The sequence below is a fragment of the Microtus pennsylvanicus genome, chromosome 2 (genome assembly GCF_037038515.1).
Source record: "Microtus pennsylvanicus isolate mMicPen1 chromosome 2, mMicPen1.hap1, whole genome shotgun sequence".
NCBI lineage: Eukaryota > Metazoa > Chordata > Mammalia > Rodentia > Cricetidae > Microtus > Microtus pennsylvanicus.
In genome coordinates this window covers 91116277-91139198 of record NC_134580.1, presented here as the reverse complement: position 1 = coordinate 91139198, position 22922 = coordinate 91116277, and the positions used below count along the sequence as shown (strand labels likewise).

Here is a 22922-nt window from a genome sequence, read left to right as displayed (position 1 = left end):
TTTCCAGATGCATGATTCAAACCATTCTTTGTCTCTGAGAAGTCTACGTAACTTGAAGAAAAGTTGAAGCTGTGTTTATATTATTCACCCGAAGAAATTTTCCCCTTTATTAAGTACTTAACTAACATTGACATTTCTAAGTTATGAAATTATTGTTCCTCTTTAGGCTAAGTTCCATCGACATGAAGTACCATATTTGGAAGCTGGGGGTGGTTTTCACTGACAATGTAAGTACAGTACCAGAAAAAAACAAGATCTTGAGCCCTAAGTCAGGGGATCCTGTTGGATTCACAGGGAATAAGCAAGCCCTGAGGTTTCTCATTGCAGCCTCCCTGGGTAATCATGTATCAGGTGCCTGAGAGGTGCTGGGGAAAACGTTGCCTTGTGCAATAGAAAGGGGCTCTGTTGTAAGACCTTGTGACAACTTATAGCACCCCAGTACCTATGCCCCCTTTTCTTCATGTTGTTCCTCAAAATGAGGGGAATGTAGTTTAATGAGTGCATCATATCATGAATGCCTGGAAAATGCCAGTTTTCTCCCATTTCTGCAGTCCTTTCTCTACCTTGCCTGGTACACAACCATGTCTGTCCTGGGCCACTACAACAACTTCTTCTTTGCTGCTCATCTGTTGGATATTGCAATGGGCTTTAAAACCTTGAGGACAATCCTGTCATCTGTAACTCACAATGGCAAACAGGTATTGGTCTATACTTACTTGTAACAATGTGTAGAAAAGGGGGGAAAAAGTAGTATGCGAGTGTATGTCAGGAAAAGAATTTGTCCTGGTGTGGAATGCTTCTTTCTTGGACAAACACTTGAACTTGTAGCAGTTCTTTTTTTGGATCCATAGTCAACTGATGATGGAACATTAAAGTTAGGATCAACTAGGAGAATAAGGATGGGCTGAGCAGAGTAATGGACATATCAGAATCACTTTTGGTACCTTTGATGAACCTACCCCTTCCTCTATAGCTCTTATTTACCCTTGGGAGATAATTAGTGTGTGTATAAAGCTCCTAGGGACTTCAAACCTGTGTTCCTAGTAATAAGAAAGTTAATATGTATATTTTAATATACATTTACACATAATATGCATACATACATGTAATGTGTACCTCTACATGCTAAACAAAGAATTGACTTTGACCATATGTAGAAGACTGACTACAACAATGACCATAGTCATATTAAAAGCTTTTAGTAGATTCTCCTTATTTGCAAACTCAACAAATATAGTTAAGTATGTATGAGACATACTCCGTCACACTTCTAAACCTTTGTATGTGACAGGGCAACAAGAAATTCAAAATATGCCAAGCTTATGCCATATTTCAGGTTCTGAGTCTCATAACTACTATATAAGGTAGATGTTAATCTCAAAAGAATTCAGGCCAAGAGGCTGTGTGACTCCCCCTTCCCCCCAGCTGCTATCTGGCAGAGTTTAGGTCCAACAATCCCTTTGCTTTCCTTTGGTAGGAGGCTCCAGTTCTCCATCTCCTCTAAAGCACTTCCTGTGAGATCTGTTCACCAAGAATTGAGTAACTTCATCCCTTAGAGGGCCAGCAACACATCAATTTTGCTGCTTACCTTAGCTTTTGTGCCTGTTCCCTTGTGTGCAGCTCCTCAGAAGCAAAAGATCTACACTGTTTACCTTCCCTTCAGTCCAGTATCTAGTCCCTGCTGGAATGGGTCGCAGAGGCAGGTCCCTGGGACTTCTCATTCATGCTGCTGAACCCCCGGCCTCCTTATATAGCACGGAACTAAAATGTCCTGTGACATCATGGTGGACCCAAGCAGACTTCCTGGTTCAACCATTGTAATATTTGCAATAGCTTCAAAGCCGGGGTGATTATGCAGGTTATGGCTAGGTTGCAATATAGCTGAGGGGGAGCCTTAGGTTTCCTCAGCAGCAGCTTAGAGAAGCAGCTTTGGGAAACAAGCAGCTCTGTAAAGGCAACAGAATCCTCTCACAGCACCTTGCCTTGGATTCTCAGGGACATTTGCCCTTCGCCTATGTATAAAACCACACTCCAGGCATTAGTGTGGTGCAGATGCCTCCAGAAAGTACTAGACTGGTGACTTAGTGATGAATCTATGGCTTCAGGCTCTTGAGGCTGAAGCGTAATATGAAAGTGTTAACTGGCTTGGCCTCCTCTGAGGTTTTTCTCCTTGTTTTGTGCACAGCTATGCTCTAGTGCCATTGCACACAACTGTCCCTCTGGGTGCATGTGTTTTAGATCATCTGGCTCCTAATCTCCTTTATAATGACATGAATGACATTGGGTTGGGGGCAGCCTCATTATGAGTTAACCTCTCTAAACACTGCCTCAAATAGTCACGTCCTGAGATACTAGTGATTAGGACTCCACACATCAACCGCAGGGAGGATGTGGTTCCGCCCTGACACTCCACCTATGAACTCTTCCCTTTTATAAGCCTGGTCAAGCTCTTCTCTTCATCACTGTCACCCTTAACTACTGGGGGTCCCATGAGCCTTCCAGGGTTGAAATTCCACTCCTCTACATCTCCGTTTTCTCCTGCCTAGCTGGTTCTGACTGTTGGCCTCCTGGCTGTGGTTGTTTACCTCTATACTGTGGTGGCTTTCAACTTCTTCCGCAAGTTCTATAACAAAAGTGAAGATGATGACGAGCCGGATATGAAGTGTGACGACATGATGACAGTGAGTACCCACTGGCCATGGCCACACGGCCTCTCTGGAAGAGAAAAGCCAGAGGTGGTGGCATTTGAGAAGAGACCAGCTGTCATCTGTCCAAAAGAAGGCAGTGTCTTGGAGAGATGGGGGTGATGTAACGGGGGTCATCACACTGTGGGAGCCAAGGGGTACCAACACTTCTCTCACTTTGGGATGAGGGTTAGACACGCCGTGAGTGAGCACACCTCAATTCCATGGCAGTACAGCTTTCGTTTCCATCTCTGAAAACTGGGAGTGAAGTTCCAAAGATCAGAGATCCTTATTTCAGCCATTCATCTGGCTTCTTTCAAGACAGACAGATACCAAAGGCTAAGAGCATGCCGCAGCAGGATAAGGCGTGTCTGTCAGGTGTGGGGGATTCTGTCCGGCCCTGTCGGAATGAAAGGCACAGCTGGGGGGACACATGCTGTGGAGGTAGCAGTGGCAACTCTTCTAGGGCTTATCACAGTCCAACTTCAGGGAAAGACATGCTAGGTAAAGGTCTGGAGCATTTCTCTATAAGCAGGTAATGCTTATTGGCTAAAACTCCCCTTATGCTAGCTTGGGACAAGGCAGCAATGCTAGTCATCAGAACACCGGTGCACCTAGCGCCTGGCGCCTGGCTTCAGGCTGCTCCCTGCTCTGGATTTGCCCCTTCTCTGTGAGCCTAAGGCCACTGGTGGAAGGAAAGGATACATGTGGCTGGCTAAATGAAGCAGTGCTCAGATAAATATAAACACGTGTCAAAGTCGATCGCAGGTTGGGTGTGTTGAGTGTTCCTTATCCAAATTCTTGGGACCATAAGTGCTTCAGATTGGGGAATACCTGCACATATCCTATGTCTTAAAAAGTAGGACCAAAATCTAAACATGAAATTCATCAGCTCCCTTTATATTTTAAAGCCAAAGTCTGAAAGCAATTTTACACAAGTGTATTTAAGATGTACTTTGACAGTGAACATGATGTTAGGTCAGGTGGTGAATGTTGGACCTGAGGAGGTGTCATGACGGCATTTAAACAGTTTTATGTTTAAAAACATTGATTTCAGGTTAGGGATGCTCAGCCAATACTTGATGGAAATTCTTGGAAAATATACAGAGGATAAAGAAGTAAAGCCTAAAAATCAGGCTGGCAGTCTTGAAGTTCGACAAGACAAAGCCAATAGCTGGTATATGCCATACCATCAGGCCTTACCAACCTTTTATTATATGCATCGCAATTCAAAATAGGTTTTCAAAAATACAGGATTTTTTCCACCCTGGTAGACAGCAATCTGGGTGCAGTGGACAACAAAGGCCAGCATCACTGAAGATGGTCCCTGTTCCCAGTTCAGGACTGTCATGCTTAGATGTGTAGTGTGAAGTGACCATGCTCCTGGACAGCCATTCCCCTTTCACCTGAACTGCCACCACCATCTTCCCTAGTGCTACCTCTTCCACATGTATGTGGGAGTGAGAGCGGGTGGCGGCATTGGTGATGAAATCGAAGACCCTGCTGGTGACCCTTACGAGATGTATCGCATCGTCTTTGACATTACCTTCTTCTTCTTTGTCATTGTCATCTTGCTGGCCATCATTCAAGGTATGGTTGTCAATTACAGTACGTAGGAGCTGGATTAAATACATCTAGTTTGTTTTGCTTTTCTATATCCATCAAGTGATTGTTTTACAAAGAAGTTTTTTTTCCCTAATTCATCTAACTTGTCAATTTAACAATTCACTGAGCACTTATTGTCTGTGAATTCTTGTATATAGAGAGCCAAAGAGCCCCCTAGACAATTTCAAGAAACTTGAGGGCATGCACAGAGTACTCCTCACCCTAAATTATGTCTTCATCCCTTCTGCTTCCTAGATGTCTCCTGTGGTTGCCTTACCCTTTTCTTTGTTCTCTCATGTGGAGAGGTGGGGAAACGGGAGAGAAAGGAGCTATAAAGATATGACATGTCTTATTGTCTTTTAGAGCAGATAGGAAGGTACTGATATTTTAGTCAACAGTTTGCTAAGAACTGAAGAAGCAAAGATGATGAATTTAATTTGAGTCATGCTGAAATGTGGCGCTGATATTTAAGTGTTGAGGACTCAGAAGTAAAGACAATGAGGGAAGACATTGATCAAAAACAATGAGAACACGTGATTGATATCCGGGTGATCAGAAGAAGGAGTTAAGGGAAGCAGCTGTCAGCACCGAGGCACAGGAAGAGAAGCCATAAGAACTGACTAGCCAGGACCAAGTGCTTGAAAACATAGCCCTTTCCCCTTTAATTTTGCTGTAATAGATAAGCTCAGTTTGATAATATTTTTTTTGACAAATCAAAATGGGCTCTGCCACTTCTCCCCTGAGACTATGATACAGAAGAGGGTACTCTCTGTATTTAAAAACCCAGGTCTGATTATTGATGCTTTTGGAGAGCTGAGAGACCAGCAGGAACAAGTACGTGAAGACATGGAGGTACCGTTCTTTCTACTTATTTCAACCCCACACGGGTTCCTCAAACCATAGACAGGGCTATTAATTAGGGCCGTCCCTAAGCAAAACTACTAAATTTTCCCATGCATGTTGTCTCGCTTTCTCTGCACAAAGCTACCAGCCCTGGGCACTAATGCCCTGTGAGCTTCACCCCGCCATGCCTGACACACTGCTGCCTCCTGTCTCATACTGGAGGGAGCAGCATCACAGCTAGAAAGGTGGGATGAATAAAGGCATATTAGCCCAAAGCATTAAACAGGAAGGCAGTTTTCCTTGTCCCCAGTTCGGCAGGCTGTTAGCGGTTTTCCTTCCTCTGCAGCTATGCGTTCTAAGGTGGTTTCCTTTTATGTTTGTTTTCATAGACGAAATGCTTCATCTGTGGCATTGGCAATGACTATTTTGACACAACCCCTCATGGTTTTGAAACACATACACTGCAAGAGCACAACTTGGCCAATTACTTGTAAGTAGTCTGGTGAAGGATGTCATCTTCAGGGCAAAACAAAGTCCAGTCTGCTCATGTTGTTTCTCCCTTTCTGTTTGGAAGAGGTAGACAGGATCAGTAAAGGAACACTATGTGGTGATCTGCCAGCTAAATAAATGTGCCAGGAAAAGAAGGTGACACTGGCCCAGGTCTTCGGTATGATAGAAGTATGAAATTCTCCCTCTCGGTAGAGGGAAAGGAAGAAGCTGTCACCATTAGCGTCATCTGTGTGTACCAGGACCCAAGATAAAATCTAGTACTAGTGTGAAAACTCAAGGTTTGGGGCTCAGGCTCTGCTACCATGCAAGACACTTCCTCCACTTTCTCTTCCTTTACCAGTATCATGTTCTCCTTTCCCCAAGGGCATGCGACTTCTAGAAGGCATCTCTGAAGTCATATAATATGAACTGAGAGTGCACAACCCTTGTGTGTCACAGACACAGTCAAATCTTTGATCATTTAGCACATGTGAAACCACACTGCCTTTCCTGAGATTTTCACAATGAGAAACAAAGCAGTCTCCTGGGAGGAGGAGTATGAACGGAAAGCAAACACTGTCCGTGGCTCATCCTCGATGTGTGATTTCAAGTCTAATTTTTTTTTTTTTTTTTTTTTGGTTTTTTCGAGACAGGGTTTCTCTGTGGCTTTGGAGCCTGTCCTGGAACTAGCTCTGTAGACCAGGCTGGTCTCGAACTCACAGAGATCCGCCTGCCTCTGCCTCCCGAGTGCTGGGATTAAAGGCGTGCGCCACCATCGCCCGGCTCAAGTCTAATTTTTACCATGATAAACAGGCCTACTGATGATGCTATGGAAAGGGTCGGGCTTCTCTTTTATAGTAAGCAAGATAGCTTGCAAGTGGGTTTACCTCAAATTTGGAGGACTTCAGAAGGCTCTTCCTCATTGGCTTGGAGATGAGCATCTATCATCATCAGAAATGCTTCCCTGGTTCGTACAGGCTTCCTAGTTTTCAAACCGTATTTCCAACTTATCTTAGTAGACGATGTTAGACAGTGTAGGTAAGAACTACCTCGGGCTGGAAGGACGGCTCAATTGTTAAGAGCACTTGTTGTTCTTGAAGAGGACCCAGGTTCAGTTCCCAGCACACAACTGCCTGTCACTCTAGTTCCAGGATGTCTGATGCTTTCTTCCAGACTCTGCTGGCACTTGCAGGCACACACATATATAAATAGTTTTTTGTTGCTGTTTGGTTTTAGTTTTTTGGGGTGGGGTGGTTTCCAAGACAGGGCCTTTCTATATACTCCTGACTTTTCTGGAACTTGTTCTGTAGACCAAGCTAGCCTCAAACTTAGAAGCTCACCTGCCTCTGTCCCCCGAGGGCTAGGATTAAAAGTGAGCACCACCATGCACACTAATTTTTTTTGTTTTGTTTTTAATTTAAAAACCCCTACCTTTCCTCCATTTGTTCTTTTTCCAGATTCTTTCTGATGTATTTGATTAATAAGGATGAAACAGAACACACGGGTCAGGTAAGAGACAAGCTGCTTTTAACTAAGAACTAGGTGTGTCGTCTTCCTTTTACTAAGTCTTAAAACTGAGCAGTACACTTGGGGATATCTGAGGCAAGTAGTCTCTTAGATGCATTTTTCCCATCACCGTTTTTGTTACTTAGTAAGAAGTGAGAACTCTATGGTGACTTCAGTCTATTCCCCCAAGATCCCCTGATAATCCCTCCCAACAAACACTGACATTTTCCAAGCCTTTGTGTTTACTGCTTCTGTATAAAATAGCTGGAGGTGGGAGGACAGTAGAGAGGAAAAGACAACGAAGAATGGAGTGGGCGGCTGGAACAAAGAGCAGGAGATTCAGAGTAAGACTGTGGGAGAGACAGCACAAGAAAGAGCGGCCTTGCATGTGGGCGACAGCAGGAACGTGGATGAGTGAGTAGCGGTGTCAAGTAATCCTGTGACTAACTCTGAAAAAGAAAGGTGGGCCTAGTTACTCAAAAGTCAGACATCAATGCCTAGGAAAACTTTACAGCTCAAACACTTGGGTTGTAGATCAGGCCTCAGGTAGGATGAAGTGTCCCCTCAATCCACCTTCTTTTTAGTCCCCTTCACCATGATGGGAAGACAGCTCACAAAACCAAGCAGGCTGAGGAGAGAGTGAGAACATGTCCATGTGACCTCACATCACTTCCCATTGGTCTCCCTAAAGGAAACCACACAGAGCAAAAACAAACCAGGCTTAGCTTACCAAGGTTCCAACACAAAGTACCCTTTGTTTACCCTGTTTCAGGAATCTTATGTGTGGAAGATGTACCAGGAAAGGTGTTGGGACTTCTTCCCAGCTGGCGACTGCTTTCGTAAGCAATATGAAGATCAGCTTGGGTAAATCTGAGTTCAAGGCGAGCCATGATTCTGGACAGTCACCTTCTAATGAAGCAGAATTCTTTTACACTGCTTTAAAAAAATCCATACTTGGAAATTGCTCTGGCATTGGTGCCCAGTGGACAAAGGATGGCAAACTGTCAAGGACTCCACCCGACTGCTCGCAGGGATCTCAGCTCTGGAAACAGCTCAGAGAAATATGAAGTCTTGAACACCTAAATTGTCATGCAAGAGGGGCCTGCCAGGGACTGATGGGGAGAACTACACAAAATCATGTTCAACTTTTGTTAACTGCAATCTAATTTTTCCATGGTACTTGCTAGTGACTTTCCAGACTTAGCCTGAAAAGCTTTAAACAGCTAAAGAAATAGAAAACAACACTTTGTCGAACCTGAAATATCGATTAAGTGCCTTAAAAAAAAATCTCTTTAGATATAGCTATGCAAGTTTTTTATGTTTGTGTTCCAGAAGGACAACTCCATTAACAGCTGTGCTGATACTCTGTCTCACCCTATGAACCTGTACTTGAAGGATACTCACGATTTCTTCAGGAACAGCCTCACAACTGCTGTCAGTGGAAGAAAGGCACTGGACTGAAATTTCAGAAAAATCCCAATCTTATACCAAACTTGAGTGATGCTTTATGGTCCTGTGTAAGTAGTGGAGCTACTATGTTTTAGGTCAGTCTCCTCCAATAAAATGAAGTGCCCACTGCAATAAAGTAACACATGCCAGTTCGCGGTTTGGCCTCTTGTCATGTAACCACTTCCCGTTCCTTTACTGCGGATGGCTGGAGTCAGGGACGTGAGACAAGTAGCCCATGGGTTTTGTGGCAAAACAAAATGGCCACAGGCCAGAGAGTGTTTGACCAACTACATGCCTTCTTGTTTGTATATATTCCCTTAATTAGCACCTGTTATTCCATAATGTTGTCAGGAAAAACATAGCTATGGCATCCCCTGTCCTTAAAGAAATCTATTAGGTGACTAAGTCAGATAACAACAGAAATAAAGGCCCAAGCAAGCCTCATACATGTATTCAGATGCCATCAGAAACAGAGGTAGGCATTGGCTGCTGTAAGCATTAACAGTACATGTTAGTTAGCGTGGGATATTCTGGTAAATTAGCCCACCCTCACTTAGAAGGCAAGCAAAATTTGCTTCAGGCCCATATTCCCCCTTGGTACCCCCTCCCCTCCTCAGGAAATCATGCTGTCCAGCCAGTCTTCCAGCTCTTCCTCGGTGACATTTTTGGATGTGCTTGTCTGTTCAGGCTCCACAGTTTTCTCTCCAGTCATGGATGACTTTTCAGGAACTATGGAAATAAAATCAACATTAGCACTTCACATCAATTACAGCGGTGAGGGTGAAGGCTTTTGGGGGGTTGGAGGATATACTTCAGCCCAAACTATTACTTTCTCTGTAACAAGGAAGAAATTCCATGATTGTCACCCCCTAAGATACAACGAATAGTATCTAAACAACATAAGCAAAGGCACAGGTTTGCTCTTCTATTTAGGCTGAAGATGAATTTCACTGCTCACAAGTGTTGAGTTTGTTTTAACACAAAGACCAACAGCATCGCTCAGTGTCCTTTTCCTTTTGATGCAATCCTGAAACATCGGAATGACGCCTGAGCTCTGTATATGACAGTTATCTTAGGCCTATCACATCAGGACTACCAGCTCACAGAACATTTACAAGATATAAACATTCTTTTGCTTTAAAAACCAAATCAGTTTGCAGCCTATTTAGTCGGTTAAAAGGTCTTCCTCTGAAAGGCTTTTATAGCAGCTCAATTTGCAGCTCTAAGTTTAATACTGCAACCGGGCTGGTAGCCACTTTGGAAGCTTGAGATATTGAGCAAGAGAAAGTGCTGGAAAGGTCAGCTCAGGGGAAGCTGTGATTTGCCCAGGGGAAGCGATGACTGGGACATTGCTGGATCAATGACAGGCACAGAGGGGTGGCGTAGGTGATGTGGTAGGACTGCTCCCATAAAAACACCACAACTGAGAAGATGAATGGGAAATGAAATGAAAGCCATGCCTGTTTCCTCCTGGGCCACCTGCCCATCTCTTTCTGGCTCCTGGTCCTGAGATGTCTGGTCCAGACAGGGTCTGTCGTCCTCTTTCACAGGCGCATCTAAGTGCAGCAGCATGTCCAGTTCATCTTCCAGATGGTCTGCCTCCGAGTGTGGCGGGAAGGGGGCTTTCTGCAAACCTTCTAGAGGGCTTGGTCTTAAACTGTCTTTGCCCAGAGACCTGGGACAGCTACCAGCAGCAGATCTGAGCTCAGAGATGGGTCCCCTTAACTGCATGCCCGGTTCCTTGCCATCCTCGGGTCTCCTTGGTTTCACCTGTGGAAGTTCTAAGGGAACTGTGGTCTGAAAAAGAGCATTATGTCGGAATTTAGTAGAGTCCTCCTGTCTGCCTAAGCACAAGAAGTTAAGGAAGCCATACAATCCTGTGACAGCCCACAAAGTACGTCTTGTTGGGGCCCCACCGCAGCGCTCTTCCTGACCCCAAGGAGGATAAAGAGACTTTGTGGAAACATCATAGGGCTGAGCCTCTGCCCAAACCCCCTCTATTTTGTGCTAACTAACTCAGAGGTTGAATTAAAAGCCCATGTCCTCCTATCCCTGGCCTGAAAGCTAATTGTACCACATGTCTATTTGAATCGATACTTAAGGCTATAATGAAGGATGACCTATCTGTAAAAGTGACTAAGAAGTAATTAGCCAAGGAGACCTGTTCACTGTGCTGAGATGCAGGAACACAGAGGGGCAGGATCATGTGCCAAAAAGAAAAGAACTCAACTATTGTTTGAATACAAGATGTCAAATGTGAAGAAAACAGACTATTTGGCTACTTTATAGAGAATTCAAAACCAGGTAAAACTGTAGTAATAGAAGCCAGGGTGATGGCTGTCTTGTGGGCATGTGTAGTGGCCTCAGAGGACCTGACAGTGTTCTGACTATCCATATGTAGATGCTGATTCCAAAGTTACACATACATATCTGTACATTCTTCCCTGTCTGTGCGTGCTTTGAAGGCTTCCCATATGACCATGACAGGTCTCAGTCTGAGGTTGAGAAACCCTCTTTTGGGGTAAGGCCACAGGAATGGCAGGGACCCACAATGCCTAGGTTAGAAAGTGTGCCCTACAGTAACTGATCCCTACTCTTACTGAAAGATGTAGATTGCTAGAAACTCCTCAGACATTTTTCAGAAATTTACTTCAGCATGGCCTTCTAAGTGTAAACTAGACCAATGTCCAGCACTGCAGTTGTACAAAGCAAAGTCAGGGTGTGGTCCTCCTCTCTATGCTAACCCTATAACTGTTAACAGTGATTTCTGTCCCGCCTGGTCCTGCAGCTGTCCAGTCCCAAATAAACACACAGAGGTCTACACGTTTGTTGACAGGTTTCTATCCTGCTCGATCCCACAGCCATTCAGCCCCCCAAAAACACAGAGGTCTTAATTAATTATAAACTAGTTGACCTATTAGCTCAGGCTTCTTATTAACTAATTCTTACACCTCACAGTAACCCATAATTCTTGTCTGTGTTAGCCACATGGCTTGGTTCCTTTATCAGCAAGGCATTTTCATTCTGCTTCTTGTGTCTGACTTCCTCTGTGACGACTCCAGATTGCATCTTTCCTCTTCCCAGAATTCTCCTGTTCTCATTGCCCCGCCTCTGCTTCCTGCCTGGTCACCCTGCTGCCTGGCTACTGGCCAATCAGCATTTTATTAAACAAGGACAAGAAACAAATCTTTACATGGTAAAGCCATTGTCCCACAGCATACAACTGTTTCATGGATCTCTGTGAGAACAAGGAAGTTGTTGTTTTCCTTATTTTTTTAAATTCCTAAGTGATACTAATAAGTGCAATAGAGAACAGACCTGAAGACTATGGATGTGCGTGAGAGAGAGAGAGAGAGAGAGAGAGAGAGAGAGAGAGAGAGAGAGAGAGAGAGAGAAGTCTTTTACCTGGACCCAGGTGACAGTTTTCATAAGATGGCTTCCCTACTGTGCCTTAAGAGCACAAACAGAGCCATGAACACCCCCCTCCCAGTCACTCAGCACACAGACACAGCCATGAACACACATTCCAGTCACTCAGCACACAGACACAGCCACGAATACACACCTCAGTCACTTAACCTGCCTTCTATTCCACCAGCATAGTCTTTATTATGATTGTTTTCATGAATGTGGACCTGCCTGGGTAGCCATCCCCGTTCACTGCAGCTCATGTGTTCTCACACCTCGGACCGCAGCTTATCCATTGTTTCCTGAGACCAGCCAGTCCTAGCCACACATGATACATCAGCTTCATTTCTACAAGCTCTTACGGCACACTGAAATTCACATTATCATTTCTATGCCTCTCTATAATTATTTCATTAAACTGATTAGTATCAATATTTTCCAGTAGATTGAGCTCAGGGAAGGAGGAACCACATCCACCTGCTCACCACTGTGTCCCTAGTGCCAACTCAGAGCCTGGTACCTGGATATTTTGTGGTAATAGCCAGACTTTATAGTCTGCTATAGTCTTGCATTCAATTCTATATTTGATCCACTAAAATGTATCATATATAAAACACAACAGTAATGTCAAACAGCTGCTTTGTTTTCCTTCCAACGTTATAAGGTAACACCTCAATAAGAGGCCTCAGTTGATGATGGACAAGAAAAGCTCAGGCTAAGACACCCTGCAGACTGCACTCTTCCCTTTGGTTCTTCCTCTGCTCCAACCCAGCCCGTAGGCAGACTGATTTTACCTGGATCAACTCTGCAGCAACGTTAAGCCGGACTGAGAGGGGCAGCTGTTGAAGGGCTCGAACCAGTGACTCACTGTCCACGTAGAGTGATGAATTCTAGATGGATGTGGAGGTGGGGATAAAACAACTGTAAATAAGTCATCCATTGGAGATGTTTTTGTCCAGGAGTCCAATAATAAATCACATTTAATGACATTTGATGTCTCTCTACCAAACACTGAGCCCACAGCTCACTCACTCAGAGACACAGGGCAGTGATCACCATCACACCAAGCTGATACCCTAACCCTAAAACTGGGAGAAAACTAGCATTTTAATGAAATCTGACCAGAAACTTCCCCTAAACCCAGACTGCTGGTCCTAGGCAGAAGGGAGAAGAGCTGGTTAGGTGGTGACATGGTTTCCAGGTGCCCTGAAACAAGCTGGTGGGTAAGCACTGTTCCTCTTCAAATGAGAAAACAGCAACTTCCTCTTTCCAGCCAGCTACGCTCAGTGTGGCGGTGGCACTAAAAGCTTCCTTTGACCCTTTCCACCCAGGAATGAAGCTACTACACTCCTGCACTGCTATCTCAAACCAGCATCCCTGCTAAGTCCATAGCCAAACCAGTGATTGATTATCTTCTATCCTATTAGCTACCTTGGAGGTGTCCTGGTGACCTAAGGGAAGCAAAAGCTTAAAAGATGGTCATTATGACTTCCAGCACAGAGGCCAACACCATCCACCACCAGTGTTGAACAGGGACTTTCATAGGTCAGTCCAGGACTGTGTCTTTTCCTATAATAACTAACCACGTTGGTAAAAAGCCAGAGATCCCCTCACTTAGCAGCTCTATTGTAGGGCATCTCAAGTTGATAGATTTATAAATTATTAGAGATGGAAACACAGTTCTTGGCACCTCAAGAGCAAAGCCTGCCACAGAAAGCCTACATTAGTCCCTAGTTCATAAAACAGCAGAACATGGGGATCCATCTGAGTAAGCAATCTGGTTTTCCCACAGCCCCCTTAAAGCCATCCTGAAATGACTAGGTCTTTGGGAAGCCATAATGACAATGCTAACTGGCATTGTTTGCTCTAGGGAAAGAAAAGAAACAAAGAAATTCACCTCTAAATTAGATAACATATTTAAGAAATAAAACCCTGACAGGAATGTGGGAAGTGGGGCCTGCTGCACAAGCGCAGACCTGAGCTGGGCCCCCCAACACCCACGTCAAAGCTGAGCATGACAGTGCATATATGTAATCCCAGTCTGATGGGAAGTTGGGGGAAAAACAGATCCCAGGGGTTACTGAGCAGCCAATCTAACCAAAACGGCAAGTTCCAGGTCCAATAAGAGATTCTGTTTCAAGCAACAGGGGGCTAGAAAGATGGCTCAGAGATTAAGAGCACTGTTTTCTTTCAGAGGTCCTGAGTTCAGTTCCCAGCAGCCACATCGTGGCTTGCAACCATCTATAATGAGACCTGGTGCCCTCTTCTGGCACGCAGGCATGCATGTGTATGGGGGTGGGTGGGAATTCAGTACCTAATCCATTCCTTACTCAATGTTCACCTTCCTAGATATGGACGGAGGGGGGAGGACCTAGGACTTACCACAGGGCAGGGAACCCTGACTGCTCTTTGGACTGGAGAGGGAGGGGGAGAGGAGTGGGGGGAGGGGGAGGGAAATGGGAGGCTGGGAGGAGGTGGAAACTTGTTTTTTTTTCCTTTTCTCAATAAAAAAAACTATAATAAAAAAAAAAAGAATGCAGCAAGGTCTTTGACTAAACCTACAGCGTGAACACAACCTTCGTGGTTTAAGGACTGACTGAAGGCCTTCTACAGACATGTTTTTATTTCCTACATTTACCCTACTTGATGAAAGATAATAAAGAAACGCAGTTAAAAGAGCAATGTGGGGGTGGGGAGGTGGGGAAAAAAATAGAAAAGCAATCTATTGTGTTAAAATCACAACCATTAACTTCCTACTTCACAACTCAACCTGAGACATTCACAGATGGCCAAATGAACTCAAGCTTGAAGGACCTGATGAACTTATGTAGTTCCCTGTACATGTTCTCTCTCCAGCAGGTAGCTGAGAATAAAATGCATATGGATTAGAGCTCTTTTCCACGGGATTCATCTCTGCAATAATGGAAAGGGGCGGGGCCTTGACATGAGCTAACCTACATTCAAGACATTTCTCTTACCTGTTTTGGACATGATGTTTCACCATCCCATTCTTTCTCTTCAGCAAATCGGAACTGTGAGAAGGAGTCCCCTAGGAATAGAAAAAATAAATATACAATACACACATAAATATATATATAATTTTATATATACATGCATATATGCACACATATGCAATTTTGTACAGAAGATATCCAGTTTCTGTTTCCATCTTAGAGCATAAAGGACACTCTGAACTGTTAACCTTCCCAAAAACAATGACACGGGGGGGATGGGAAAAAAAAAAAAAACAATGACACCATCCTACAAGTCCTAGATCCAGTGCATATATCTGGGCACTGAAAAATGCTGTTGACAGATAAACTTATTTCCTTCAGTTTTCACTCAAACCACCATTTCACATATCATGGGGACAAACAGGCCTGAAAACATTTACCTGTATCTAATCTATTTCCATCTTTTCTGGTCAGTGTATGCAAAGAAGTTTGTATTTATGACTTGGAGAACCAGCAAGACAGAAAGGGGCAGAGGAGACTGATGGAAGCATCTCTGGGTGGACCCACATGCTAACAGACATCTCTTGGATAAGTTATAAGCCTCCATTATCACTCCAAAATTCACATTGTCAGAATGCCGAACACAAACCAAACTCAAAGACTGTGCATTAGATCACCATGTAATCCACAGAGTACCTGCACTGCCCTGAGTTCCTGAGGTCAGCGAGCAACAATGTGTGATGGTAATGCAGGCGAGCACTGACCATGATCCAGGGCGGCAAGGTCTATGCTCTGCCTCGGGCTTGCTCTGTACATGCATACACAGCTGAGGATTTGCATTAAGAATTCATTTGCACATGATGAATTCTCTCTCGAGCTTCCACAAGGATCTAAAATTTGGTCCCGCTTCATTTACTTTCTATCTCCCCAGGCAGCCTGTTTTCGCATTTTCATTTTTACACACCAGTGCTCTATCTCATCTTTTTCTGGTCCTGAAGACCACATGACTCTCACCCTTCATCTGCTACCTGTATTTTAAAACTCCCGCACAGGCCACCTCTTCCCTGTATGCTACTGTCCAGGTGATATAGCCATGGGCGTTAGTCTTTTCCTTCAATTAACTGAGTCAGGGAAAAAGACTTCAAAAAGGAAGACAGACAAAGGTAAAAAGTAGAATCCTTCTCCACATCCACAAGTCTAAAATACATGATCACGGCATAACACAGGGCAAGATCAAATGCAAGAGAAACAATCAAAAGTGGGGGAAAATCAATACATTCAGTTGTTGGTAAACCAATTGGACAAGAATGCAATTGTTCTATAGTTGGTGGGGAAAAGCAAAACAGAGAAGCACAAGAAAAGAACCAACTTTTTATTCTTTCGGCAGTAAAGCAGCTGGAACCCAGTGCTTTGTGCTTGCTAGGCAAGTGCTCTAACATACAGTCTTACCCATAATCCTCATTTTTTTTCTTAAAGAAGTATGCACATCAGCTGGGTGGTGGTGGTGGCGCACACCTTTAATCCCAGCACTCAGGAGGCAGAGGCAGGTGGATCTCTGTGAGTTGGAGGCCAGCCTGGTCTCCAAGAGCTAGTTCCAGGACAGGCTCCAAAACTGTTTCTCTGTAGAGAAACCCTGCCACAAAAGACAAAACAAAACAAAAAAGGTGCGCACATCAAACAATCTTACCTCAGTACAGAAAGTCTGTCAGGAGAATTGTCTCCTAACAGGGATCAGGGGCTGTCACTGACTCTGTCACCTGCTTTTGGGACCCTTTCCTCCAACTGGGTTGCCTTGTGCAGCCTCAATAGGACAGGAGGTACCTGGTCTTACTGCAACTTGATATAGCATGGCTGCCTGATATACATGGGAGGCCTGCCCTTTTCTGAAGAGACAGAAGGAGGATGAGGGAAAAGAGGTAAGGTTCAGAGGAGGGCTTGGGGGGAGAAAAGAGGGAAGGGGAAACTGTGATCATGCTGGAAATTTTAATCAGTTATTAAAAAATAAAAATTAGCATATATATATAAAATTCAGGCAGGCTAGATGACTCAACAGGTAAATGCATTTTCCACCAAATTGAAACCTGAATTTGATCCCCTGGGACCAATATGGTGAAAGGAGAAAACTGCCTCCTGAGTGCTGTCCTCTGACCTCCACACACTCTATGTGGCATGTGTGCCCAGACACACACACACACACCTGAATAAAATAGAGATATGGCTAGGCATGGTGGTATACACCTTTAATCCCAGCACTTTGGATATGGTGGAACTCTGAGTTCTAGGACAACCTGGCCTACATAGCAAATTCTAGGCCAGCTAGGCCTGGCTAGGGCTCCACCATGAAATCCAGCCTCAAAAGAAAGAAAGAAAAAGTGTGCATGTGTGCACGTATATGCATGAATGCACATGCATATATTAATCTCACTATCACAACCACTGCAATTAATGAATGAATTATCAATACTAGAAAAATAGAAGAGATAAAGCCATGACAATCTGAAGAAAATAAAGACTGTCACTACTGTGCTAGGAAAACCCAAAGAAATGAGTACGGAAGGATTCAGAAAAATTATAATAAAAATAAGCATCTCTCTCAAAATCCAGTTGAGGGTAAGACAGAAGAGCATAATGTGAATATACACAGAATTTCTAGGAATAAAGTATAAGAAACGCTTATTGAGAGCAACTGGTGCAGACATCTGATTTAATCTACAAAGTCAACGTTCAGTTCAAATCTCAAAATGATTTATCAATCATTTTTTTTAAAATATGTAAACCAAGGTGTGCAAGGTTTGTTTATTTGTTTGTAAGACAGAATCTCACTATGAAGCCCTCAATGGCCTGGAACTCACTCTGTAGACCAAGATGGCTTCAAACTCAGGGATCCACCTGCCTCTGTCTCCCAAGTGTTGGGATTAGAGGTGTGCGCTACCACAGCAATCCCATATACGCCTTTTCAAGCATGAAGAATTTGTCTCCAATTTTAAAAATAAATTAAAATATTTCAATGAATAAAATAAAGATCTACTCGTAAAATAGAAAAGTGCCAAAGAAACCCATGTGTGTGAACATTCAGACAACAGAACATGATATCCATGAAAAGTCAGTCTTGATTAGAACTAAAACATCACTATTCCAATACTCAAAAATATATTTTGTATGGATCAGAGATGTGGACATTTGGGGAAGGCAGAATAACAACAAACAAGGCTGAGTTTTGAAGTTAAAAAGTATAAATTAAATCGCACAAAATGAAGATATATAAAATCATTTTGTCTTCTGTGACCATAAAACCAAGCTCAGATGACACAGTGACAAGGCTTATTTTCAGCACAAAGAGCTATTGTTTCTAATCTGCAAGCAGCTCAGAATAAAGCAACGCAGGAGAAAAGTGGGACAAGAGAATGCTATACGAAGAAAAATGGCTGCGAACATATGTAATAATCAAAAACCAACCTCAGAACCTGTAAAACTAGCCAATAGCTGACTGCTTTATTCAAGGCTACTTTGTTATTATGTGTGCGGGTACACACGTATTTGTGGGTGCATATGTGCGCATGTGTAAGTGGAACCCAGAGGGGTCATTCCTCAGGCTACCCACCTTTTTTGTTTATTTGTTTTTGTTTTTCTTTTAGATTAACTTTATCACTAACCTGGAACTCCCAACACAGGGTAAGCTGGCTGGCCAGCGAGGCTAAGGAATCGACTTACCCTGCCTCCCCAGCCCTAACACTGCATGTGCATATACCTATGCTCGGCTTTTTCTTTTTAAATAGGTTCTGGGGATCAAATTTGAAGGTTCTCATACTTGAAGCATTTTGCTGACTAAGCCAATTCCGCAGCTCCATTTATGCCATTCTTGAACTTTTATATATAAAACAAATGATCATAAGACCTTATATATCGTAATATGTAATCAGGATAGTGCTTCTGTACTTATTTGTATATTTCAATAATTTTAAACACCACCAAGAGTTTAATAATGATTAACCAACTTGCTGTAAATCTTTTTTTTTTTTTTTTTTTTGCTGAGAACTAGAAGAATTGCCCTTCCTCACAAATGAATCCATCTGAAGTAGTAAGAGCACTCTGAGGATATAACTGAAATATCCAGAGAGAAGTACACAGGCAGTTGGGCTGCCTTCAAGCATTGCTTTCTGCTCCAAGAACTTGCCAGTTCTCCACAAGGGATCTTGGAAGCAGCAAGCAACAACCTAGGTGGTATGAAGCTGGGAGCATCTCCTAAGCTTCCACATGGGTGGACAGAAAACGGAGTCTAGAACCACAAAGGCACAAGAGTTGAAAGTCTAGGTTTACAGGTAGGATCATGCTACTTGTAAACTAGAAGCTAGAAGCATAGCTAATACCTGAGTAACCCTCTGTTGGAGGCTCACTGTGTGCAAGCCTACGGTTGTAGCCGAAAGAGGGAGACTGACAGGAGCAACAGCCCAAAGCAATCTGCAGCTTTATTCAGACTGTTTATTAGAGAAGAAGGAAAAACACAGGACACAGTAGAAAAAGATTCACAGAGATTGACATGCTCACAATATTTCATAATGTATGTCAAACTTGGAAGAACAGAAACAGCTACAAACCATAAACAATTGATGTGGGATTCCCCTCTGTATATTGTGAATGTTGCTGGTTAATAAAGAAGCTTCTTGGGCCTATGACAGGGTAGACTAGAGCTAGGCAGAAAAACTAAACTGAATGCTGAAAGAAAGAAGGCAGAGTCAGTGAGATGCCATGTAGCCACCAGAGGAGATAGATGTTGGAATCTTGCCAGTAGGCCATGACCTCATGGTAATGCAGAGATTAATAGAGATGGGTTGATTTAAGATGTAAGAGTTAGCTAGAAATATGAATAAGCTAATAGGCCAAGCACTGTTGTAATTAATATAGTTTCCGAGTGGTTATTTCTGGTCTGGGCATTGGGAAACGAACAAGCAGTCTCTAGCCAACAAAACAATGACCCTCATGACATTTCCAACCCACAGAGAAATCAAGTATGTACAAAGAAGAAAATTTTAAGAAAGAATGAGATATCTAAAATACTGCTTTCAATAAACATCACAATGATATAACTTGACAGTGGTTTTGTTTTAAGACCTCACCGGGCTGGCAGGATTGGCCAGTGTTGGGAAAGCACTTTGCAGGCCTGACCTGAGTTCAACTCCTAGAACTCACAGTGCAGGGTTTTCTTCTGACACTATATTTGTGCTGTAACATACATACGCTCTATCCCTGCCCTCTCCCCGTTTTCACCCCTTTTGCCCACATACTCTCGTTCTCTTGTTCTCTCACACACACATAATAATCATTAATAAAAAGTAAGTTTTACATAGTCCACATGGGTGAAGCACACAGAGACTAATTGCAAATAACAAACTTGCTAAAAGAACTGGACTGCTATCTAGCCTGCCAAACCCTCTCATTCTGGCACTGAAGATGAAAGGATATTAACATTTCCAAACTGTGAGCCCAGAACACAAGTTCTTCTAAAATATTACTAAAATGATTCCTTCTAAGTCATACTGTGGCATGCATAGAAAAAATGGTGGCGGCACCATCTGCTGTCCCTTTCTTACAGGTCAGACGTGATTGTGTACAATCCAGGGCCTTCTTTAAGAAACAGTGCACAGTGGGTCCACAGCATGCTCAACCCTACTCCAGCACCAAGGGAAAGTGCCACATTCTTCCACCAATGCCATGTTTCATGACTTATAAGAGATTGTAGGGCAGCCTTACTAGACACCCACACAACATCCTAAAGCAAAACAAAATACTGGGGCTGTTCTGTAGCCTTCACCTCAACAACCCTCCAAACCTAACTCTGCAAATAAGAATGCCAACATGCAGGCCTAAGATGCTCGCTAAGAGGACAATCTAAGAATCGCTAAAATAGCAGGGGGAGGCAAGGAGGTAGAAATGGTACAGAGCGAGAGGCTCTGCTTTCCTTTGTACAAAAAGCTTGGGTGGCAGCAGTGGTGTACCCATACTATAAGAGGAAGGCTGGGAAGGGAGGGTTGTAAGTTCAGAGCCAGCCTCATTTAAAAGCTGCAAATCATTCTTCTCCAGAGAAAGAGTTGATATGCACACAGTAAAAGCTGAGATGTGAGACAAATTTTATTTATTATGTTTTGAAAGTCCTTGCTCTATTGCCAACTATGATTATCTTCTATAGCCAAAATAGTTTTTTCCCCTCAAAAAATCAAGTAATTGTGTGAAGAATCAAATATTAGAAAATTATGGGCATAGACAGGAGGGGGTTACTTTAAGGATACTTCCAAACATTCAAAAAGAGGCTGGGGAGATAGTTCAGTAGACAAAAGAGCTTGTATAAACACAAGGACAGGAATTTAGATTCACCTGAAATAACCTAAAAAACCAGGCACAGCCTTGCATGCCTGTAACCCCAGGACTGGAGGCACAGAGAGAGGCAGATGTTAGGGTTTATTGGCCAGCCAGCTGTGTAAAAACAGTTAACTCCAAGTTCTGTGAGCAACCTGGTCTCAGGAAATATGACATAAAGTGATGAAACAGGACACATAACAGTCTCCTCTGAATTCTGTACACACACACAGACACACAACCCACAAAAAATAATATAATGAATAAATAAATCAAAGAGCGTATTTTAAGCAGCACACAATGCTCTAATTTCTGAGATTCCCTGGGTAAAACTCATCACCATCAAAGAGATCTCCAGCTCCAGGTGCTGATGAGGCACAGGGCCTCTACCTGCTCGCTCACCATTTGAGAAGATGAAAGCTATGGAAGAAAATGACTGTCATCAGCACTCTGTCCTGGCATGGCTAGTCTGGCAGTACCTGTTCTGCCCATCTCAGAAGGAGGCTGGTACCTACTGGATACGGCCAGCCTGTTTAGAATGCGGTCGTGACTGCAGTGTAATCTCACACTGTCGGTACCAGCTAGGAAAGCAACAGGCTGCGTGGTGCCAGGACAAGACTCACTAATAGAAGTCTTACAACAACATTTCAGTTAAGCTTGTGTTATGTTTGATTATTTATGAAACATATACATAACATTCTATGAAAGCCTTTTTAAACTAGGCAGATCTACATGTACTGACACTGAAATATTAACTATTGCTTCAGTTATATAAAAAATCAACTTGTAGTATATGAATATGATGCTTCTGAGATATATATATATACGTATATATTTGAGATGAATATATCATATCCTCAAACTAACAAAATAACCCAAGACAGCTATATACCTATTATTTTAGGAGCAGTTATATCCCAGAGGGTAGTGGGATTGAAGAAAATTTTCATCTCTGCTAATCCTTTTCCAATTGAATTTTCCTTTGTCAACAACAAGCTATTTGGGGGCACTGAACCAACAAATATTAAGAGAATCTGTGAAAAAGTTAAACATTCTTGAGGGCAGGAACTAAGATTCTGTCAACCCCAGAATTCATTGTCGTATTAATAAATTATTTTCTTATTAACTAATAAAGTCCCCTCCACATTTGCTAGAATTTTCTAATTTTCACCATATTAAACTTCTCAATGAATATTTTATATCTAGTACCCCAATATTTAATATGTTGACACCATTTGAAGGCATGAAAATCTAAATTAAGAAATAAAAAGTACTTTGTTTTGGAAATCATCATGGGCTTGTGAAATAATGCTATAGAGTTTTTTAAAAACATGAGCTTTTATAGAATCTTCATAGTCCCATGACGACATTGGTGAGTTAAAGTGGCATACATAGCCCATCTCTGCATTTAAGGTGTCCAGGTCCCTCACCCAGCTTAACTTCCCCACACTGTCTAACAGGTGCCATATGGCCCCAGGCAAAATGGACAGAAGCTTGCTAGACTCACAGAACCAGGATGCTTCAAAAGTCTGCACCCTGTCACAGATAGCACCGCTTTCATTTTAAGTTTACCCTTCCATAGTTTCAAAAATCAACAAAGAAAACACTTTCAGTCAAACGAAAGCACCTAACA

General features: G+C 43.0%; 2 protein-coding genes across 3 annotated transcripts in view; one reads left to right on the top strand and one right to left on the bottom strand.

Moving 5' to 3' along the window:
* The window catches only part of Ryr3 (ryanodine receptor 3), a 524632-nt gene extending 515913 nt beyond the window's left edge, over positions 1-8719 (top strand). The window contains exons 96-103 of the mRNA XM_075961717.1: positions 167-227; positions 552-698; positions 2547-2681; positions 4118-4274; positions 5077-5141; positions 5522-5622; positions 7079-7130; positions 7900-8719. Of these exons, the coding sequence (XP_075817832.1) occupies positions 167-227; positions 552-698; positions 2547-2681; positions 4118-4274; positions 5077-5141; positions 5522-5622; positions 7079-7130; positions 7900-7995 (814 nt within the window). The 3' untranslated portion in view covers positions 7996-8719. The remainder of the gene's footprint in view (positions 1-166; positions 228-551; positions 699-2546; positions 2682-4117; positions 4275-5076; positions 5142-5521; positions 5623-7078; positions 7131-7899) is intronic.
* A 135-nt stretch (positions 8720-8854) lies between these two features.
* Positions 8855-22922, bottom strand: part of Aven (apoptosis and caspase activation inhibitor) — a 142679-nt gene continuing 128611 nt past the window's right edge. For both annotated transcript variants that reach the window (XM_075961720.1, XM_075961721.1), the window contains exons 3-6: positions 14963-15033; positions 12779-12874; positions 10037-10373; positions 8855-9305 (exon numbers count right to left, since the gene is read on the bottom strand). In XM_075961720.1, coding sequence (XP_075817835.1) covers positions 9190-9305; positions 10037-10373; positions 12779-12874; positions 14963-15033 — 620 coding nt within the window. In that variant the 3' untranslated portion in view covers positions 8855-9189. The remainder of the gene's footprint in view (positions 9306-10036; positions 10374-12778; positions 12875-14962; positions 15034-22922) is intronic.